The 24689-nt window shown below is 35.2% G+C and overlaps 1 protein-coding gene across 4 annotated transcripts in view; it reads right to left on the minus strand.

The window, feature by feature from the left end:
- Positions 1 to 24689, minus strand: part of LOC308655731 (TLC domain-containing protein 4-like) — a 52083-nt gene that overhangs the window by 22713 nt on the left and 4681 nt on the right. For 3 of the 4 annotated variants that reach the window (XM_081305923.1, XM_081305922.1, XM_081305924.1), the window contains exons 2-5: positions 9586 to 9751; positions 5685 to 5774; positions 3345 to 3403; positions 941 to 1035 (exon numbers count right to left, since the gene is read on the minus strand). In XM_081305923.1, the coding sequence (XP_081162049.1) occupies positions 941 to 1035; positions 3345 to 3403; positions 5685 to 5774; positions 9586 to 9740 (399 nt within the window). In that variant the 5' untranslated portion in view covers positions 9741 to 9751. Of the gene's footprint in view, positions 1 to 940; positions 1036 to 3344; positions 3404 to 5684; positions 5775 to 9585; positions 9752 to 12763; positions 12800 to 24689 lie in introns of those variants that run through there. The other variant, XM_081305925.1, reaches the window with a different exon arrangement.

Raw genomic sequence — 24689 nt, forward strand, 5'->3', positions numbered from 1 at the left:
TAGAGAAAGAAAAGGAGACAACTCTGTCAAGGTAATTCCACTATACAAAGCCAAGGCAATACTTTGCCCACAGAAGAATGTGGAAAAGTAACAAAAGGATAAGAAAGGTGGGTAATGCCTGACTTGAGTTCTTAAACCAAAACTGAGGAAGGCCTTACAGGAGCTGTGCTATGCTTACAAGTTATTAGGATGATCACATCAGGTGTTCTATATCAAATAGTAAATGCTGAAGTAAATTCCAAAAGAAAACACACACATATGTATGTGTGTGAATATAAACAAATACATGTAGTTTTTGAAACTGATCACTTAACATTAATGATATGACTAATATCTGAATTAAGAGTTATAAACTAGGGCTAGGGATATAGCTGAGTTAGTTGAGTGCTTGCCTCACATGTACAAGGCCCTGGGTTCAATCCCCAGCACCACAATAAAATAAATAAATAAATAAAAGAGTTTTATTGCTATTACTATCTAAATATCTGTGCATCTGTACAGATTTCTGTGAGATACAGAAATACTAATAAAATAATTAATTTCCCAGATATATATCAGCCTGTCATTCTATCCTTCATCATTAGTATCCTGACCCAGGGGTGAAAGCTAAATATCAGGGGAAAAAAAATAAGATTTTTTCTCTCTCTACATAAGCAGAGGAAGATTCCTTAAACTCTAAGGTACTCTGCAAGAGAATTTTAAAACTCCAATATATATAGCAGAGAGAGATACAAAAATAGTGATTAAGATATTATATAACCAATATGTAGTTATTATTTTAGTTAATAAACAAGATACCGTTATCACAAGAATGATCCCTGAACATAGCTAGAGATGGTCTTTTTATATCAACACTTGTGCATTTAGATTAATGTTTACCCTTGAGTTCCTATTTCCAATCTTGTCTACTGGGTAGGCTACAATAAATCTTGGCACTCACCATTACAAAGAAGTATGCATACAACGCTGTGCAATGGTGAATTATATAACATTTGTCACCAATCACTTTCCAATACAAAATGAGAATCAACAGATCTGTAAGAAGAAAAATAAATAAGACATTACACAGAAAGAAAGCTGCATTGTTTTTCAAGTGTATCTAGTTCTTTCTACTGACAACTCATCACTGTCTACTCTGAGATAACACTTTGTTCACCCCTCTTACCCACTTTCTCACTATGTGTCTGCTCTATATATCTGAATCACCCACCCTGCTGTGGTCCCTCCAAGACAAGGGCCAAGCTGTGGGTATCTTTGCACCCTCAGAATTTAGGCACTGGCTTATAGCCTGTAAATTTTCTGAAAGTATAAATGACTAACTTATGTTAAAACAAATGAAAACACTATCAAATAAAAAGTAAATTTAAAAGTTGAATTACTGATTTTTGTCACAAAAATAATGCGAACAGATAAGATGGTGGTAGAAAAGATAGAAAAAGTTCAAAATTACCAGCTCGTTTATAACACATGTTCAACAAAAATTTTTTAAATTAACAACAGTTATAAATAAATACTAATTTACAATAGTAAAATAATCAAAAACTATGACTATTAAAAAGATATGCAGGGGGCTGGGGTTGTGGCTCAGTGGCAGAGTGCTCGCCTAGCACATGTGAGGCCCTGGGTTCAATCCTCAGCACCACATAAAAATAAATAATTAAAACAAAGATATTGTGTCCATGTACAACTAAAAAAAAATTAAAAAGAAAAAGATATGCAAAGAAAGAAGTCAAGGCATCAATTTTTCTTTAAAAGGGTCTGACTAAATGCCATTATTCAGGAAATAGTTTATCAAAATAGAAACTGCAGAAAATGTTAACACAACTATTTTCTTTACCAAATGGCTAAACATGAAATATAGAAAGGGAAACAAATGGTTATCATCTCTCCAGGGGAGAATTCAGATTTCGTGGAATCAGAATTTATAGACTACAATGACGGTGTGTAAAAATAAAAATTATTAACAAACTAGATATGAACATTTTGAAAAAGAAAGCAAATTACAAAATTTAAAGAGAAGTCAAATACCATAATTGTGCAAATCTAGAAAAGTAAAATAAATTATTGTTAATTAGCTGCCTGATACCCTTCCCTAAATACATTTATTTTCCCTACGGATATTCTGTATACTCTCTGGTCACCAACTTCTATGATAATTATTTTGTAACATGTTCTATTGAGAGAATAAAGCAAACTTTTTTCAACTTGGTTTAGAAAAGTTTATTTCAGTGCATAACTCTTGTAAGATTTTTTGGATTGTTATGTTATTTGGAAAACTTTAATCAAATTTCTTGCATATAGGATTTCCTGAGGAGTGGCTATTCTCTGACTTAACACTCATTAACTAGTACATGTGGCATATAATGAATTTTGTGTTAACCTAATCAATAACATCATTTTGTGTCAATTAAGCTATAAATATAGTTTTTATGAGTTCACTGATTCACTTTTTAAATTGGGTTACCAAATAATTCAACAGTCTATTCATTATTTATCTTCAAAATTTATCTCTTCCTCTTAATGAATTAATTGTTTTGATACCATATATTTTTGTTATGATTCACTTCTTGATGGCATACAATTTTTGAATTCATTACTTTATCATTTTGTTTCATATCCCATTATTTTTATTTGTATTTTCTTTCAGTTATTTAATATTTTAAAATTTAAAAATGGGGTTTCTATATAAATGTACAAATAATGGTTCTATTATATCTTTTTTAATTAAGATGATTCAAATGTCTTAATTGTTAATGTATTTATTTCAAAACATCCTTTCAAATTGCAGTTAAAATGACATATTTTCAACTTACTTCCCTTGGCCTCACTGTAAAAAAGGTCACTCCAATCCCATCCAACATTAGAGAAAACATAACAGCAAAGAATGTAGAGTAGAAAGAGTCTGTGACCTTAATTGATTATGGCTAAATTATTTCTGCAAATTCTACCAAAACAATGCAAACCATAACTATTGGAATATACATTTCAAGGACCTAACAGTGAAAGACCTTGAGGCTTAAACTTCATTAGCTTCACAGTAATTACAATGGAGAAACTCTTCAGGAAAAGGAGAGACCACTAAAAAAAAAAAAAAAAAAAAAAAAAAATCTTAAATGCCTTGACCTTGGTGGTTTGAGGCCCCATTCTATAACCTGGAACTTCAGTGAGAATCAGAAAGGCAAGAAAAAATGTTTTACATTCTTCTGTCATCATGGGTATTATTTTCCTCTGGACAGATTCTGAAAGCTACTTTTCAGATAAACCAAAAGCATAGACTATGTATTCTTTGCATAATTCCATGAGTAGTATAAAAAGAAATAAACAATGAATTAAATATCACATACCAGAAATGAGGTAGCCTGAAGCAGTAGCAATATTCATAGTCGCCAGTGATGATTGACCCCTGTAAATATTTTTTTTAAAAAAGGTTCTTTTTTAAGCATATGGATTATAGATGAGTTACTTAATGTTTTAAAATTTATATAGAAATTACTTCTCTTTATTGAGATTTAAATATAATGAAAATGATTTCTATAGATTCTTGAATGGTAAGCTGTCACTTTCAATATAAATCATAAAACATAGTGGAACTGTGATGTGGCCTATGGTACTGTTACTAGCAGACATATATTTTCCCCAGGATAGCCTGGACCCTCAACCCCTAACGAAATTTAATAGCCTTCCTGTACAAGATAAATTGTTTTAATCAAGAGGTTTTCTGTTGCCTGTACTTTCAATGAAATTTACTCTAGGCCCAGGCAAATCTCTAAAATCTCCTTGTAGATCAATCATCAACTCTTGGAATGAAAACTAGGCTGAAATTCTCTAACTCACTTAAAACCAACCCATACTGATATTAGAACCCAACCCAATATTAAAATCAGGCCTCCTGATCACCTCTAAGATCACCCTATCCATTTGAGAACTATTCCCATAACCTCCAAATCTAGGAGCACTGTACAGGGCTTGTTTTAAATTTGGAAAACATCACCCATACCATCAATGGCATTCACAATGAATTAGAAGGATAACTATAAACTTATAAGGTCATGGTTGACCTAAATGAGCAGTGTCTCTGCATCACTTCCAGATCCTATTTCAAACTTGGAAATGCCCCAAGTGTTGTGTTAACTAAGATAATACTTTTGCTACACAAGTTTGTGTGAAGTTACACATACACACACAAACACACACACACATATGCAGATGTTAAAATTTTACTGAAGATTTATAAATGTGTTCTCATATAATTTGCTCTCAAATGGTATTCCAGATGATGATTTTTTTTCTTTATTCTAAGCTAGAAATTCAAATGCCTTAAGATATCATCTAACTCAACTCTGCTTTTGAGGCCATGTAGTACTTTCATCATAATTTTCCTGAGTACTAGATCTGCCTATTATCACACTATCAGAAAATGGTTAGAACAGGCCAGTTTAACTCTGCTGTTTCCACCCCTACACATATCAAGATCATATATTTTTGCCCCAGCCAGACATCTGATTTGTAATGTAAATTACTAGTAAAATTAATACAAAATAAATCTGATAGCAACTAAACTACAAATTAAAAGATTTAGCAGAAGTTATGTTTTGTTAATAAATTTTGATCTGTAAACATGACCCAGGAATATCAGACGTGGAATAAATCATGGAATATAAGAAAAAAATGTATCAAAAATATCAATTTTTTCTTGTGAGGTTAAAATTTAATAAGGCAAATTTTGACTAATGAATCAAATCTTTGTTAGAAAATTTACTTCTCAAAAGAACTGGTTCTGCTAACAATAATGTTAGTAAAATTAAAATGAAAAAAATTTTTAAAAAGCTAAAAATTGTTTAGGTGGATGATACAAACCTCTGATCAAGGAAATAAATTTGTTAAATTGATTCACTTTGAAAAAATACTTCCTAATGAAAATTTATCAACTGGTATATCCTAATAGGAATTATTTCATATGGGCAGGGGGATCCTTAAACAATGGTGGTCAAAGTATCTCATTAAATTGCCCTACATCTCACAAGCCCATAACTACCACACATACCAGTGCAATGCTTCCACAAAACATACCTCCTTTCTCTCAAGCTAAGCTGAACTAAGCCTTCTTGTGTAATGCTGCAGAATACAGTGTGCAAAATCTCTGTCACTAGAATAACATTTAAATTTTTCAAAAAGAACCATTTATAAATGACCCTATTATTGCTAGTTATTAGTGCTTCTCATGTGGTACTAAATTCCTCTCACATGGCCTTCTATAATTCTCATTCACTTCATTGATATTAAACAATGGGTCAAACATAAATTTGAAGACAAAATCTTAAGTAGATATTATCCTATCCTATCTGACTACAGCTGACTATCCTGTCTCAATAATGACTCAGTTTTACTCCAAAAAGTGGTTACCACAACTTAGATTTACTCATTAACACAGTATAAGTATTTATGCTATCATCTTATTCTCCTGGTTTGGGACAACAACTGCAATACTAAAGCAAAATGGCCCTCAGTATTTGCATTCCAAGCTAAAATCATTTTAATGCACCTTGTTGAAGTAAGTCTGAATATAAGCATTTTAATAAAGCATAAACCATCAATATTTTCTGTTTTAAAGTAAATGGCATTCTTATTAATAATTCATATCCAAACATAAATCAAATTCACTAGTTTGAAAAGAAACAGCTTACCAAAGTGGATCTGCTATGATAGCCTCATCAAAGAAGAAAATGTACAGGCCCAAAATCCCAACCAGCAAAGAATGGCATGTAGATACTACCCTGAAATGAAACAAAATACATATGAAGATTTTAGATTCCTAGCAATAAATTTTAACTCATCCTGGAAAGACCAACATTCTGAAAAAGTTATATCTTGATTCATTAAAATATAGAAGGTGGAGAGTATAATACAAAATTGCCATTTAGATATGAATAACAAGAAGAATGTCAAATCCACAATTTTGTACTAGAAAACTGGTGATTCATTTCTTAGTTAAAAGTTCTGAAGCAGGAGTACATGAGGATCAGTTTTATGCAGACTGAGAGCAGCTGGTAAGGCCTCTATTCTGTGTCCTCTGAGCTCCATCCCAGACAGCATCACTGCAGGAGGAGTCTCCTGCCACAATCAGCTGGGAATGACTTCCAAATCCATTTGCCTTAATCAGTTCCATATTCTTAAAACAATTTTAATAGGTCATGACATGAAGATTATCTTGGAGATTTTAGTTTTAAATGTAGATTCACATGCATTATTGCACTTGATTCCTATAACAAATCTGTGAAAAACATGGGCAGCTATTATTAGTTCCTCTTTATCATTATTATGAAAGCACTTCCAAAGAAAAAAACTGAGGGCCATAAATTTATACAGAAAAATCTGTTTTACATGAAACGCTCAAGTGAAAGCAAAATCTTTACAAGATCCAGGTCAAGTTTTCTTTTATAGAAAGAATAGGGTTTAAATGAAAAACATGTTTTTATGAATATATCTGGTAAATAATTTAGTAACTCAAACAGTACTTGAGCTTTATGATATGCTACTTAAGAACCATACAGGATACTGTGTAATTATCTGCACAATGAAATTTTTTTACCTAACAATTTCAGATTTCTCAAATCTTTATTTAGAAGTTTACAAGTAATGAAGTATTTCTTTTCATAAGAAAGGATGAACAGGTTTCTAGAGTATGATCCCCAAATCTTTTAAAATGAGCTATATAAATGAACAATATTGAGAGTTTGATATTAGAAAATTTCACCATAACTTGAAAAATCAAGATACTCAATCTATAGATCTTAAATAGATATACCATCTTAAACCAAATCATATTTTAAATGCATAAAGATTTTCACTAATTTAGTTATTGACCAAGAATCCTTTGAAATACCCAAAAGATCATCTTGAAGTGTGAATAATTAAGCCAATTTATCTGGTTTAAAAGCTTGGAATTTTCATGCCAAGCACACCTGAGCAGGATGAAAATGTAAAATCCTTGCTATCAAGTTAAACACTCCATCTAAATAATTACAGACAGCTCTCTGTGCTATTAGAAAATTATATAGAAGGAAAAAACCTCTCACCAACTAGTTTTAGTGTTTAGTAACTGAGTCAGAAAGTTTCCTTTTTGAAAAAAATCCTTTTTATTTGTGACACTCAGGTTTCAAATGCCCTTCTCTACTGAGATGTATATGGTGAGTGGGAAGCATTATATCCTTTAGCTGATGGGAAGGGCTCTAGTGAAGAGTATTCATCAGAGCAAAATCAAATGCTACTTGGTCTGGTCAGATGGCTCCCACTGTACTGAACAGGAAAAGCAATCATCTTGCACTCACACACCACTTTGCATTTTAAAGTCTATACTTTCAGAAACTTCTGTTAGTAAAAATTTCATATTTTATTTTTTTAAAAATCAGATTCCTGGCAAAGAAAAATGTACATATTTCTTAGCATCTAAAAATAAACACCAAAATAAATTTTTTTTTCAAAGAGTTAAAAAGAAGTATTTGGGCTTATAAGTGGCACTTTACAGAAACAATCAATCAATGACCATTTCGGAACAAGCAATTTAAAGTTACTAACTTAATCACAAGTAGTGTGAATATTGCCAATAGAAACTATATAGCTCTAATAAGCAAAAGAGTTAAATTTGGGAGAAAGAGATTTTAAAATGAGTAATATTTTAACATTATCAGACTTCCTTATATGCTATAAGTAAGCAATTGAATATAAATAACTCAAAAAATTTTAATTGTAAGATGGAAAATATACTCATAAGTAGGTTTGTTTCCAGAAAAAAAAACATAATTAAAGTAAAATTTCACCTATAATTAAACTATTATCAGGTGTTCATTTCCCAGTATTTTCTTTGTCCTTTTACTAGTAAATACCCCAGGCCACCTATTGTTCAAAGTTCTTTCCTGATTACTAGAAAGAATGCTGTGTGCTATATTGATCTGTATGTTTTACGACTGGAAGCTGAATCTTAACATACATATATCTGTACTTTACAAAAAAGAAAGAAAGGCCTATTTTTTCCTAATTTGCACTCTTTAGTCCCATGTAAAGCTGGAGTAGGAAACAGGTTTGAGAGACAGAAAGTGGAGGAAACACCTTTTAAACAGCTAAATGAATCTTGTATTATCCTAGATGCCTTTTTCAAATAGAAACTCACTTTCCAAAATGGTAATTTTCTGCATCATAGAAGGACAGCGATGAGACTGAATAATACAAAATATTTTTCAATTTCATCATTTCATTTTCATCTTTACTTCTATCTCTTCATACCCTCATTTCTTTGGCTTGCAGCTACCCAATAATCAAATGCCTTTATCTACCCTAACCACAGTGAAAAGAAATGAAAATAGTTTAAAATACAATCAAAGAATGTATGTCTCCCCAGCCCTTGTCTTTCCCACCATTCCAATTATCTTCAAATGTTAAAATAATCGTATCTCTAGTACACCACATGTTAATAATATTTTTGAGCTAGTATTAACACAAACTAATCACATCTCTTTTTTAAAAAAATATCTTAAGAAAAATTTGGGGGTTGGGGGACTAGGAGGGTAAAAAGAACAGCAGTACATATGAACCAGACATATTAGTGTACACAAGAAAACACTAGATTTTTATTCACAGTCTGAGTTATAGAAGTGAATGACTGCAAAACAAATAGGCTAGGAGACAGACAAGGGATTTCAGGTCAAATAAGACAATTCTTAGACATGGGTAGAAGTTCTTAACTTCTAAAAGGAAATTTCAGTAAAGAATAATGATAGTAATTTTAGAAACGCTAAATCCAGTTTATAGTTGTGTTAACTTCAACTAAATACTAATAATTTAAAAAAAAAACTTACAATGGATGAGGCAACATTTGAGCACATGAATGCTCTAAAGCCAAGAGAGCAGTAGCAGTCATTTTGCATCTGAACCCTTGTGAGATTAATGGGTTGCACACAAAGAATTTGCAACCAATTTAAGAAAACTTCAGTAGATTTCTTCAATCATAAACTAATTCTTGTTCCATTGATTTTGTTGTTGTTAAAAAACTAAAATGCAGTTACACTTTAGAATTACATAATAAAATAATAAGTTCTGACAGGCTCCAAATTATAATAGAAGGTCCATTAAAAGACACAGATGGGCAGATCATACACTATGTTCTCTGGTTGTATACTTTAACTGCCCTGGGTCTGGATAAGCTGGCCAATACTGTATAAGCTACTCACAACTCCAGCAAATGTTTTCTCCTTTTCTCCTTGCCAAAAAATATGTTTGTTATTACAAAGAGTTCAGAGAAGAATGCAAAATCGTGAACTTCCAGTTGCTGGAGTCTACTTAATCTTCCTACACTTACTTCCCTGGAAAGTGCAATACATTATTCCTAACATTTTTCAATATAAGAATTTTTAAATTTTTCTTGTGTGAGATCAATCTATTTGTCTTTTCTTTTATTTCTAAGGTCAAACTAAAAAATAGACCATGAATTTTTGTTAGATTCTAAATGAAAGCCTTTTAAAAACTATTTTAAATAATTTGCTTTAGAAAATCAGTTTTCTTTTAAGTCAAGTATGTTTTCATATGCTTTACCTTGAGTTCCATTCAATCTTCTTTTCAAAGCTGAGATTATTAAAACCTGGAGAAACTTTTGCTGAAAACCAAGAACTTACAAAGTGGAAAAGAAGCTGAAAGATGAGAAAGCTGGTACAAAGTGTGCTGCTGACCAGTATGGTGTTGGTATCCATATTTCTTCAACCTGTGAAGAAAAATGATGGTTATAAATTGCCATTTCATGACAAGACTAATTTTTTTTAATTTTAAAAAATGTGTACTTCTATTGTTATTAATATTTTTAAATTTAGCACAAGTGTAACAATATAAACTATGAGAATTTTAATTTTTAATGATACCAGGGATTGAACTCAGGAAATGGATGCTAGGCAAATATAATTACATAATAAGATATTCTTAATTTCTTCTCAGTATTTTTTGTATTGCCTTTTTACTACTATATAGGAATTCTGGTTATTTTGGTATAAGTAATTAAGATATTCACCCTTATATTTATTTTATTTCATAAAAATAAGAATAAGGCATTCTCTTACTTACAATGCTATCTGTTCACTTGATTCAGTAGTAAACAATTATTATATAAAATAGAGTTGAATGTCCTTATAATGTATTTCTTTTTACTTAATTTTTAGGGAAAATATGGCATTTCTGGAAACAACTGCTATATTTTAAAACATATCTGTTTTAGTTGATAATTTAACTGTTGTAACTCACGTATTTTCTTTTGGTCACAGGAAAATAATAGTTAACCAAAAATGTAGTCCAATTTTAAAAAACTGCATTTGACTCATATCTGTACATTGGCTTAACTCACACTGATGTTACCCATGATAATGTAGTCTTCTGCTATGATTTATTAAATGAATTGATTAAATTAAATGAATATTAAAATTTTTAAACCTTTTGTATGTTTCTTCACCTTTACCATCTATTTGTCATATAGCTTACATTTATATTAAAATTTTTTTAAAAAACTCTTAATTTAAAAATCTCAATATTCAAAATTATCTAAGTCTAGAATTTAACAGTAAGAGGGAATTTCAAATACTATTACAAAATATTCTTTTAATAATATTATTAATTATATTTAGGACAAATCACCTGATTTTTCTGTGACTGAATTCTCATCTTTAAGTTGGGAAAGTTAGATAATTTCTAAGAAACAATTAAGCCAAAAAGCATAGAACATTGTTTGCAATAACAAAACAAAAATTACATAATGAAAACATATTGTATAGTGAGACATTTAAAACAAAATTAAAATATTAAGAATGATAGTCCTAGGCTGGGGATGTGGAAAAAAAAAAGAATGATAGTCTTTAAAAAGTAGTCTTTAAAAAGAACCATACCACTGTTACTATTTAAATTAATATTTAACTTTTTTCCTCAGAACAAAAAGCCTCCATGGACTTTTAATTTTTTTTTTAATAAAAGAGCTTCAGGTTTTAAGGACAGAGCAGAAAGAAAAGGAATATGCATATGTATACACACACACACACACACACAAAGTATGTTTTTTTATCTTATTGAACTGAACCTTATTTGGCTCTTAAAAATCTGTGGAACATTCAGATCAAAAAAAGACACTAAAGCATTTGCTCATATCCAGCAAATATAGCATTTCTATGGCTCCATCTTTGATAGAGCTGATCCTAAAATGAAAAGGAAATGAATCAATACACATTTCCAGCTGCCTAATGTGAAGAAATAAAGTCACCTACTGGAGCCAATTCACTAGAGAAAACCAAGTCATTGACAGCATTAGCAATAACCCCACTTCATTCTCTTCCAACCAGGATATCACACTAAGAATCAGTCTCCCACAGGGCCCCTTCCAACAGAATTCATATGTCTGTAATGAATTCTTTTTTTTTTTTTTTTGATGTGTGTCCTTGGTAGAACTATTGATATTGCAATTCTTTTCTGTGAAACTCCATTAACTTTATTGCTCATTTACTTTTTTTTTTTTAGTTTTGTTCAACATGTGTTTATTTGGCATTAAAAAAATTAATTTGTGGCCTTTTTAGTCTAGGTTTAGTATTAACCAAATAACACATAAAAATTTGTACATAAATTAAACATCATTATAATTTTCTTAGTAAGCTGTAAAGGGGAAAATTTTTTTTCTAAGATTAAAGTAAAGAGGGATCTGGAGGTCAGATGGACAGTTAATTGAAGAAAACAGAATCAGCAATCAGAAGAGAGTAAGAGTCAAACTTAAATGTGATTATGGTTTGTCCCGAAGGCTTCTGATGTTCCTTGCTGGCTCTGGAGCTGGGGATGGGCATGGGTTGCTCATGTGATGCTCAGTGAATTTCATTAGAGTTCAAGATATACAATGAGTATTTCATGAATCTTTGTTAAAAAATGTCATAAAACATATGTCATCCACATTATCCAGTTTGTGATTTGTTCTTTTAACTAGTATATTAAAAAGCATTCACATAGCCAGGCGCCAAGGTGCACACCTGTAATTCCAGCAGCCTGGGAGGCTGAGGCAAGAGGATTGTGAATTCAAACCAGCCTCAGTAAAAGTGAGGAGCTAAGCAACTTCATGAGATCCTGTCTCCAAATAAAATACAAAATAGGGATGGGGATGTGGCTCACTGGTCGAATGCTCCTGAGTTCTATCCCTAGTACCAAAAAAAAAAAAAAAAGCATTTAAATAATTCATCATTAAAAAACTTACCATTCCCCTCCCCCAAATTATAGTTTTTTATTAAATCTGTTATATTGGATGAATATTTTATATTTTTAACAGACTTATTTTCAGTTAAGTCTTTGGGATGTATGCTGAGTCTTCTTTGCAAAAAAAAAATCTTCCATTTAAAACTAAATATTAAGCTCAATATATTCAAGCTATGGCTTCTATTAAAGGCTCAACAGACAGAAGCTAATCAAATTGTTCTACTCCCAGCTCTGCTTCTTAATAAGCAGTTGCTTGCCTAATCAGTCATGCCAAATCAAGGACTAATCTAGAGATTTTTAGAAATTTCCCCAGAAAATCAACATTTCTGGTAGGAAGCAGTTGTTCCTATTTATTTGTTTTAAGTTTCTGAATCAGGCAAGACCATGTTTAAAATGGATAAAACCAAATGATGCTCATTACTAACATAAATAAAGGGCCTTTGAGAGTTTGGTGATTATCAAGCATAGGAATACACATTAGGAGAAGCATTAGGCCTAGTTCATTTACCTCTACATGTGGCTAGCAGCTGGCAGAAAGCTGGGAAACTAGCTGTCCTGGAGAAAAGCAGCTGAAACAGATATGGGAAATATTTCTGGGTCAATGTACAAGAGTATCTAGACATGAACTCTATAATACAATTATCCCATCTAAATTCAAAGGACACCAGTAGAACTCTTCTAGAGACCTGCTGAATACAATGATTTTGTACTTTTCCCCCAAGACAGCATACACTTTAACTGAGGCTGATTTCTTGGTTAAAAAGAACATGAAAAAGGTCTGGGGTACACCTCACCACCATCACCTATGAAAGCCCTCTTAAGCCTACACTAGACACTCACAAAGATAAGGGCCCGAGGCAGCATAGCCAGACCTGATTCAGTCCTCACTTCAGTCAAGGGCCCATCCAACATCTGACACTTGTCCACCATGTGCCAGGCATTGTGCTGGCGTTCTAAACACTAAATGGGAGTCATGATTATAAGCCTGGAAGGAAGCAAAAAAAAAAAAAAAAAAAAAAACAATCCTTACCACATAAAGTGGTAAACGTTGAGCGTGTGCTACGGGGACACTCCCTGCTCTCCAGGAAATAAATAACCAGCAGAGATGACACATAAAGAGTGAGGCGATATCCAACACTATTTAAGGTGAAACAAGACTTGGTTCTGCTGAGTGAGTTTAAAACACACTCTCCCTCCAGCAACCACAACTGTTACTCTCACTTTTCTCTGTTCGTTAATTCTTTGTAAGTACAGTGATTCCCTAGCCAATGTATCAGAGTTGCCAATGCCATTTCCACATGCACACACAACTCCACCCCTCACATTCTGATACAGCTCCCAGGAAAGACCCCTGCTACAGTGTTCAGCAATAAAACCCTTAAAGAGAGGGGAAAGATCAGTGTGTTCATCTTTAAAGCTGGCAGGGAAGAGGAAAGCTGGGATAATGCTGCATTCAGGCTTAGCATTCCCTTGCCTAATGAGCTCCTTTTCCTACTTCCCTGCAGTAAAAGGGAAAAGTCCAAATATATATTCACTGCTCTCAAATTTCCAGTTCTCCCTCTTAGATAAGGTTTCTTCCCATTTCACACACACACAAAAAAAATAAAGGCTATTGGGCATGAACTCCCTCAACTTGTTAATGTTTACCACTTCTGACCACCTGAATCTCTTCTCTGTACACTACAGTCTCTACCTGGCTTCCCCATGCTCTGGACACGGCTTATGTTATGTGTAACCGTAGCTGCCATCCCCCACCACATCAGAGCTGGCCAGTTAGCTTGCCTCTGGACGCTGCATGTGGGCATCCTGTAGGCTCCACAGGCTCTATCTGGCCCAAGATGAACTTAACCAAAATCAGCCCTTTCTCCATGGCTCCATAGTTCAGTGAACTGCAAGGCCTTCACTTTTCCCCACCTGCTGACCTAGAACAGCTCAGTCACTGCTAATGCCTTCTCAGCCCTTACCTCACAAACAAATGACAAGTTCTAGTGGACTACCTAATGAAGGATAATCTGATTCTAGCAAAGTTCTAAAGTTTCTCATGATAGCTTTGAACACTACAAAGAAATGTAGCTGGATAACAAGTTAGGTAAATCCAGAGCTGGCTGAAAAACTAGAAACTGTATATAGATCAATGATCTGAAACAGACTTGGAAAGTAACTCCTGGGAGTTTGTAAGTTTTTCCCAGTAAACTTTTTTTTACAAATATTTGTTAACTAATTATGGGAATAAACTTTTAAAGGCAACAAACACAGGAACTTAGCATAATAGCAACACACACACACACACATAGACACACACACACAACCTTAACTTATAAATAACACAAACCAAGGAGAGACAATAGGATAATGAAGATACCAAACACAAAAAAAACCAAGGCTTGTTTATATATCAGGACAAAGTATACCTTTCAATCAATGTAAGTATCAGTCCAATTTAATTTAGAATTAATCACATACTAAAATAGCTTTACAAAAGTATAAATAAGACAGTGTTTTTTAGATGAAGATTTGAGGTACTGAGTAATGTTAGGATGGGAGCATGTCTGAGAACTTTAGAGCAGTCTTTCAACAAATCAAAAAATTTTCATGAAGAAAAATGCAAAAAGGAACTTTGGTTTCCTCAAAATGCCACAAGTGGGCAAAAATAGTAGTAAGGGAAGAGTTCAGTTTAATTTAAAGATGATCCACCTAACAATTTAGTAGTATCCGAGTATCCATCACAGAAGTGGTAAAGGACAGACAGGAGGTGGTCAGCCGACAGTGGGCATTAGTCCATCTTCCAGAGCGCTTTCAGAATGAGAATCTGGATCTAGGATTGAACTTAATTTGGGGATCTAAAAAGGCTGCTCTGTATTAAAGACTACATTGACTTCTCAAAATTCTATCATATTTTTTAAAAAATCAAAATTTTCACATGTAAGGAAATGTTAAATGCATACAACATTGCCAAAAGTATGCAGGCTCACAGTCTTGAGTTGCAGTCTCAGTTCCACCATTTGTTAGCTGCACTTAACTTGCCTTAAATGAACCTCAGTTTCCTCAAGTTGGAGATGGCAATAGCACTGACAAGGCTGTTGTGGGAAATAAACAACGTAATGTCCCTTGAGCACTAAGAATAGTATGGTTTGCACTCAGTAAATTTCTGCTTCCATCATCATCTCTATCAATATGCAGGACAAGCAGTTTCTGGACCTGTCATGACTCCAGCCAAGGGAAACAAGATCACTTGTCCCTGGGCTCCTAACTCATCCCTATTTTCACAAGAAAACACCTTAAATGTAGGCAGTTCCTGCTAAAGAAATCCATCCTCTACTACTTGGGTATCTTTGCCCTGCTCTAAAATTTCTTTCCAGCCACCTTCCCAGACTATCATCCCCTGTACCTCCCAAATCCTTTCACTGGGTTCCCTGGAACTATTACTCCATATCCAGAAAACAGTGCTATATCCCTGGCCTCTCCTCTGAGCACTCTAATGACACCTCTCTTCTCTTTGAAGAGAGGTGTCATTGTGGCTGCCTAGACTCCCACACTCCACAGTCAGGTAGTGGCCTGAGTACCCTCTTTGATCTTTATGGTAAGCAAAGCCCCTTCCAGCCTTACTTCCCATTCCCCACCTTCTTAAACACCCACTTCCCTTTTGGTCTTGCCATTCAGTCCCCCAGCCCTCTTCCTCTCCTCATTTGTGTCATATTCTAACCTTCCAAACGTTTCCTCTCATGTACATATTGAACCCAGTTCACTGATGTCCTCTAGCCCCACCATCATCCTGAGTCATTTCTCGTCTGTGCAGATAGACCAGTATCACCTTGACAACTCAGTCCTTTTTATCTTCACCTGGACTAGAACCTCTTCCACACATCTCAACCACCCATAACCATCATCCCTCATCCATCACTCTTCTGTCTCCAAAATAACATTTGTTCAAGAGTTTCCTTTATTGACTTAGCTTCCTTTCCTTTGAACCTGTTCATATTTCAACATTCGCAAATTCACTAACCCCTCAGCTTTTCCCCAATGCATTAGCCCTTTCCTTTTTTTTAAACTTCTCTCTTTAATCAGTTAGTTCTTAAAGCCCATCATTTCTGTAATACTCTAAGACCCTACATTCCCCTTCCATTGCCAAGAGCTGGCAAAACCCAAATCTCTCAATATGCCTAACTATTTACTCAATAACAAGCCCTGAACAATCAGAGCCCTGTTGGAGAAAGTCAGATGTAGAAGGGACTGAAGTTGGTGAATATGAAATTATAGAGGGATCAAACAGCCCTCAACACTGTCCTGCACTCCAACCACAGAGCTTTGGCCAAGCAGTCCTCATATTTCATAGTAAAATTTCCAAATCTTCCCTATTCTTTTTGAAACTCCAAATATCCTTCCCCTTTCTTAGCCATATAACCCTAACCCTACTTCACACACACACAAAAAATACATATACACACACACATATATGAAGCCAATGTATGAAAACTTCAATATCCCACTTCCAACTCTACAAACCATGTGCATCTGCACCCATCTGCCTTCCTGTCTGACGCCAGCCTCCCCAATATCTGCATTTTAGATTCACCCTTACTGGCTTTCTTGCTCATCTTTTGCTGTCTATTCTCCTCCTAAACTGGCTCTATTAGCTTTTAAACAGGCTCAAGTCACCAGAAGAAAAAAAAAAAGTTAATAGATCCATAGTCTTTTTCAATCCTATCTCTTTTCCCACAGTTCTCTCTCTCTCTCTCTCTCTCTCTCTCTCTCTCTCTCTCTCTCTCTCTCTCACTCACTCTTGCTCTCGCTATCCCAACTCCTTTACAAAGTTCTGGGAAGATTTGGCCATACTCTGTGATATTTCATCTCACTCTTCAACCCACTCCACTCTCATCCCCTAATAACTCCCTTTCTGTACTTTCCTACTCAGCCACAACATTAAATCTGCCATCAAGTCCTATGGATTTTACTTCTTAAATAGTTTTCAAAAAGATCCATTTTTCTCAAGTTACTACATCACTTTTCTGGATTACCTCCAAATTGGCCTCCTTAGTGTGAAGAAGAGTGGAGGACTTCAGGGAAATCTTATTTTTTTCCCCAAAAGCTGTCTCCAATCATGTCAGTTCCTTCTTACTCTCAACTTAAAATCTTCATTGGTTTCCAACACTCTCATGGGGACCCCACCTTCTCCCTCTGGCACTTCCCTCACTTGCTACACTACAGACAATGTAGCCTTCTTCTGTTTCTTAACAATGCTATGTTCCCTCCTTCCACAAGGTCTTTGCCACTGTATTCCTCCACTCCTATCCCTGCCTCTCCACTCCCAAGTTAACTCCCATGCTCTTCTGCGCTCAGGTCAATCCTCACTTTCTCAGGAAGGCTTCTACAAACTCTGTCAACAGGTCAATTATCCCATTATCTGTCTCACAGCACTGCTCCTCTTCTTTGCAGCTGGAACTTGAACAATGTCTCCTTCTCTTAGGGGAATGTGTGTCCCATGAGAGTGGAAAACATGGCCATGTTTCCCTCACCATTGTATCCCCATACCTAACACAGTGCCTGCCACACAGAAGGTTCTCCACAAATGTCTGTTAAATATTGACAGATATTCATATTCTTACATGTGCTTTCTATTCTGTCAGTACCTCATCAATTACAGGTCCTTCACTTTAGCAGTATAATCAGAACTATCAACCCTACTACTAACAGCATAAAAGTATATTGTTCAAAGATTTATATTATTCAAAGTATATTATTCAAAGATTTTCACCTCCAAAAAAAAAAAAAAAACAAAGATTTTCACCTCCAAAGCCCTCCAAAAGAAAATGTAATGTTATAAACAACTATTGAATATAATATTTGCCCATTTCAAACTCCCTATAACACATGATACATATTCAAGTTTCATGTGTGTGTATCTATAATAATCTGCCCTGTTTTTTTCAAATACTTATCAACTATAGAAATACTTATGGCATTATTTACCACTGTCAGTAGCCATAACATTCTAGCATTTAAAAGTTTCTGCCTACAAACAAGATTTTTATATGAACACATAACTCAAAACATCAGCCATTTACCAAGCCACCTATCACAACAACCACCCTATCACAAAAGATATACATACCCCTCACCTATTCTGGTTTTTGTTTAAATTTTCACATAGGTAGTACATTGCAAAGCTCTCTAAATGCTAGTAAATGACAATAACTGATCAGAAGTATTAAAATTCCTTAGTAAATAATAACTATCACAATACTCACTTTCAACTTTTCATTCTTGAAAAAACTGATAAGCATCTAAGCAAGTGTATAACTTCTCAATTAACTGCAGTGACAGCTTTGTTGTTTTTTCATTATGCATTGACAGTTATGTGAAAAAAAAAGGAGCATTATGTGCATAAAACATTCCCCACTTTTCTTTTCTGGGGACCAAGTTCAAGAACCATTAGCATTAGTGTGAAAATCTACAGAAAGCAAGCTACATAAAGCCGTCTACACAACTTCTACAAATCCTATATTCATGGTACTACTTTGTAAACATTTGCTTGTGTGTGTGCATGGGCACATGTGTTCACCTGCACTGGGGAATAGACCCAGGGCCTCACACACGTTTCACAAGTGCTCTACTTCTGAGCTATACTCCCAGTTCCCCAGTCCCGAAGGTACTGATTTTTTAACTAAAGCAAATGGGAAGAAAATGAAGACAACCAGGTAAAGCCAAGGAGCCCAGGGAGGGGCTTAAGAGATAGGTTAACCCCTACCCCCTTGCTGTGTCACAATCTTTTGGTAAGGACTCTGGGCTCTTTAGAAAATCTGTATCAAGGAAACTACACCCACCTCCCCATAACTCTAAGTTACACTCCCTTTCTGAAATACATGATCTTCCTTAAGGTTTGACAAGGAAATGCTCAAAACTACAGAACTAATAACTCTCTATGGTTCCTCCCTTCCAAATACAACACTAAACTTTGAATAAGGATATCCTTTATATTTTTATTCTCTATTTCCTTGTCCTTCAACCTTTTGTCCTACAATAACATGTAACAGAACTCAAGTTAAAGAGAAACTGTTCAATCCTTTCTGCTACAAAGTCTGGCTATTGACACTTCCCTGAAACAACATATTTGGATTAGAAGTTGTTTTGATGATAACAAAGAATAAAATATTTAAGGTAAAATATTTATACATGTCTATCTGGTTTTTGTTATCACATAATTCTATGAAATAATTACAAGTACAGGACGTTAGAGTAGAAAGGGGCCTAAACCCTGTCTCCTAAACTGTGTTCTATGAGTCACCACCCCCAACAAGAGAGTACCCTTATACAAAAGTAAGAGTGGCCCCACCTTGCTCCCTTAGCTCAGAGAACATTTTTGAGTTACTTCCTATCTCTGCTACAAATCTCTTTTAAGATCTCCTTTTATCTGTAACAATCCTATTCTTTACATCTTAGATTAAATGCCTTCTAGGATTCTTCCTCCAATCCCTCTAATTCAATGTTTTTCAAATTTCCATATCTGAGACTTCTACCACACACACACACTTTCTCTGTCTTGTCTCCTTATTCCTACCAATCAAGGAGATTTTGTAGTCTTCCCTTTCACAGTTTGTTTTATGAGCTGGGATGAGAGGGTGAGGTTCCTTGATACAGATTTTTTCTCAAAGAGCCCAGCATCCTTACGAAAAGATTTTGACACAGCAAGGGGGTGGGGGTTAACCCATCTCCTTAGCCCCCTCCCTGGGAATCCCTGCTCCCTCAAGAAATAACTTTTCCCCCTGATTATCCATAATACCTGATCAGTTTTCCCTTCTATTAGAGATATTTTTTAACTGGGATTATAGCAAAACTTTTGTTCTCATTTTTCTACATTAAATTTAAACTTTTTATATGTTCTAGCTTTTACTTAAAGAAAAACAATCTAGTATAATTAATGTATTTTGTGTCAGTTTTTTATCTTTGTCATATTTAAACTTTATTTGGTTTTGCACTTAATTTCTTGATGTGGGGTTTGTTTGCAATAATGCCTACCAAGCAGTGTGGCCACAGGAAGCCAGCAAAGGGGAAATGCCTCCCCAGTTCACCCTACTGCTCCTCTGCTTCTCAGCTCCCAGCTCTCAAGAATTCTATCCTTAGGAAATTCAGGAGTTTATTTTCTAGGCCCTGAAGGCTCAGAGTATAGATGGCATGTGTGATTTATGCAATAAATGTTGCTTCCTCACATCTCACTCGACTTAAAACTTTCATAAAGAAGGCTTTGTCTTTTAAACCCCCAAGAACCAATTACAATCACTGGATTTTGGATAAACAAGAGCCTCTTAGGCCAGGAGACTCCAGTAATTGGAAGGTCAATAATACAGTAGCTGGCACAAATAAAAAGGAAGGGTTTTGACGCTGATACAATTTTGAGGACTTTTTTTTTTTTTTTTTTTTTTTTTTTACATAAAACTAACGTTTCAAACGCAACACTAGATTCAGGCCTTAGAAGGAATCTGTGCTGTAAGGGGCCTGACCCTAAAGGAGGGACCAGGTGGCACTGAATCACCTGAGGGGTCTCTCAGGAAGAAGTAAGAGAGTCTGCAGCCAACCATTTCTTACAGGCTTCTAAAGTACTTATTTCCATATCAGTGCTCTTCCCTTCCTGGAGGGATCACAGAAGGAGCCTCTTGGCTTAGAGTACCCCTTGGCTTTCTGCCAACCAACACTGTGAAATCAAGGAAAATCTGGACAAAGTATGATTTTTCCCAAGTATATTTTGCTTTTTTTTTTTTTTTTAAGGATCATTGGGACATCTACCAAAGTACCTAGGAAGTCAGAACCTAAGGATACAGGAAGGTTTTTCTCACCTCCAATCAACAATCTGATTACCCACTTAGAACATCTTTAGCAAAATGGCAAAGATAGGGCTTTGCCTCCTACTTTCTGTTTTCCCTCTCTTTTATACATGCTTCCCCCAGGAAATATTAGTTTCCGAAGGGTTAGAGGGGTTAGAAGAACAATTTAGCAAATTTCTGCCACTTGTTGGGTTCTCAAGATGAATTCCATTCAGCTAGAGAGACCTGGAATGAATACTTATCAGTAGCTCTGGAAAGGAAGACTGTGACTGATCTCCACGTTCTCTACAACAGGGATAAGAATGCCTACCCTGCAAGATGAGTGTGTGGCTTAACTGAGATAATGCCTTTGGTGCACCTACATGTCTGACATATGTAGCCATTTATGGTGGCCATCAATTTCTTTGCAAAGTGACACTGCCACTTCACCTCTATGAATCTGGGCTGGTCTAGCCATCTGCTGACAAACACAGCAGAAAAGAGGACATGAGAACCCAGTTGGGCCTTATGAGACCTTTCATTGTCTGTCTTTTTCTGTTCTGGAATGTTTCCCTCCATAGTGATCCAAGAAAACCAGTCTAGTCTATTGGAGGAAGAGAGGCCATGAGGAGGAGACTGAGGCTGCCAGGCAACACAATACCAGCCAGGCTAGCAAGCCATTTTGGACCTGCCAGCCCAGCTGGACCTGCAGCTGAATGCATGCACTTGGTGAGCCTGTAGTCAGAAGAGTAACTGCATAGTCAACCCCCAAATGATAAGAAAGTGTTGTTTTAAGCCCCCAGGGTTTGGGGTGCTTATTTGGCAATAGATGGAAAGACCGCTCAATATTAAGAACAGTGCTCCATACTACCAGCTCTTTCCTAACCAAGAAATGTCACACCCATTTCTCTGGTGCACCAAGTTATAGAAGAATATGACATTTCACATCTGAAGCAATACAATTAATTTCCCTCTTTTGTTTTCCCTTTACCGGGGACTCTGCAGCTTGTCTACACCTTTGATCTGACTGGGTGTCCAAGGACTTCATAAATTCTCTAGGTGGTTTTCTATTGTTTTAGTGAAGGGCCACTTAAAACTTTACCCAAAGCACTTTGAGAATGTATTCTCTTCTAACTGCTTCCTATAAGACTGTCATCACCTGATCCTGGTTCCAACTATACAATTGCCCAATAAGTATGATATTTACCAACTCAATTCAGTATCTGGTGGATACTGTCGGGCAGTCAAAAAATCTAATCAGAATGACGTTGTTTCTTTGAAACACTTCAAGGCTAGTGAGATGAGTAATGCAAATCAGATGTGGTTTTATCCTTTCACAGACTTCAGGCAGCCTTAAGTTTAACACGTTTAAATACAACCCTCACGTTTAAATTCAAGCATGGTCAAAAAACATAAAAAGACTAAGGTTTACCCACAAACTTAGTAATGAAGACCTGTTCTGGAACAATGCTCCTGAGACAAGGATTTGGTGAATGTAGCATGAAGCCCAGAGCCAAGTGCCTTTGAGAAGTGAACTTTTCCCAGCTTCACAAATGGGTGACACTCTCAGACTCCACAACCTATCAACAATTTCAACCTTGAAGATGCTCTCGAGACTTCTTAAAGTGTGGCGACTCTGATTCTTTCTAACCATTGTAATAATTCTAATATATTAAGACCATCTAGAGCAACCTCGTTTCTGGCTTCATAAATTTTAGCCAATATCTTTGGGCAAATCAGTTGTGTATTCTGTGCTACACTGTGGAAAAACTGCCAGAGAACAGTATCACATTTCTGTTTATATGGCTCATGTGTCCCTTTAGGTCCTCTAAAACCTAATTCTGGGTTAAAGCCATGAAGTTACACCTCATCCTACTGACCTTTCACTGAGCTGCACCGAGGCATGACACCCCTGGCTAGCACTGAGGAACATGATATGAAATGGCATCATAAAACCAAGTCTCTAGGTTTACTGTATGATCCTGGGAATGCTGTTGAGAATGTTAGTCATTGAAAAGGCAGGTTTTTTTTGTTGTTGTTTTGTTTTGTTTTGTTTTGTTACAAAAACGAAAAGGTGAAATTTTCTCAACTTTTAGAATCAGGAATACATGGGCTTTTCCAATCTGGTTTTCTTTCTGGACATCCAGAAGCTGGTTCTGGATTACTTGTCTCTTTTCTTTGGCTGCTAGAAAATTTATGTGCTAGAACATATAGCAAGAGGAGAGGGCCTCAAACTACAAAATAGGACCTCAAGGTATACAATCGGGCCTCACTTAGCCTTTCATCCCTATTTCTTTTTTTATACTAAATTTACTTCATCTTTTCAGAGTGTGTGTTCATCTTTGTAAGCCAAATCCCTTTCAGAACAAGCATGGGGTAAAAATAAAACTAAAGATAAGAGTCAAGGTGCATGTTATTACCCCTACTAAATAGTGAGCTCTTGTAAGCAAGGGCCAGACATTGCCCCACTTTGAAATTCCCATAGCACCTACTACTGTGCTTTCCTTCTGAATGATACTTGGAAGTTAAGCAGCAGATTATATAAGTTTTGATAGCACTTTGTTGCCTGAATTATAAAATAAGCACTATATCAATGAATTGATCTTCTGTCTTCAACACAATTCACACAAATGTGAAAAGAGGTATGTACAGATGTTTACTGTAGCATTAAGAGCAGTAGCCTTAAGGCTCAACCACAGGAAAATGGTTAAACATATGGATACAGCTGTACCATCACACATACAGACATTTAAATTAACAAGATGATATGAAGGCAGACTGCAAAATGATCAGCTGTTCATAAATAAATAACTCTGGGCATGATTTTGTAGAGAAAAAGGTCTACAGGACTATAGCTCAAAATTGGTAACTGACAGTGTTTGGGAGTGAAATCAGGGTAAGTGGGAATGGGGGAGGGGGAAAGGGGAAATTCCATTTTACTCTCCTGAGTACTGATTGTTAATATTTTTCATAATAAGCTAGTTTCACTTTTGTGATTAAAAAGCACTAGAGAAAACATTTATGATTTTAAGCTATAAATCATTCTCAAATCTTCCAACTGCACGTGTTAAGGATTGGTTCAGAGAGATGATGCTGAAGTTGTCAAATATGAGCCTTGGCTCTGATATCAGGCCTGCCCCCTTGACCACCTACGCTTCAGCCTTTACATTGCCCTGATTCTTCCATTTCCCCACAAAACATGTAAGAAATCTGTCTGGTAGCACTAACCGGGTTCTAAAAATATGAAAAGGCAAGGAACCTTAATATGAAAAAAACTGTAGTCTTTATAAGGCCTTAAAATAGTATGTAACAAATTATAAAACATTTAAGTTAATTCCTAATTGTCTCAATATTTTTACATGTATTAGAGCAAACATGTTCATCAAGCAAAATTAGTTTTAAGAATCATGTCATATAACACTCTGTAAAGGGGGCATTTAAATTTCTTTAAGCATTTTCCTCAAATAAAATGTACTTCTTCCTCCCAATCCCACTAAATAAATACATATCAAGTAGGGAGAAATTTTCCTTATCTTTCAAATATACTTTTATGTGTTTGTATGACACTAGAAATTGAACCTACAACCTTGCACTAACATGCTAGGCAAGTGCTGTAACACTGAGCTATACATCCAGCCC

Source organism: Spermophilus citellus (assembly GCF_964194105.1).
Source record: "Spermophilus citellus genome assembly, chromosome: 9".
In the NCBI taxonomy this organism is placed as follows: domain Eukaryota; kingdom Metazoa; phylum Chordata; class Mammalia; order Rodentia; family Sciuridae; genus Spermophilus; species Spermophilus citellus.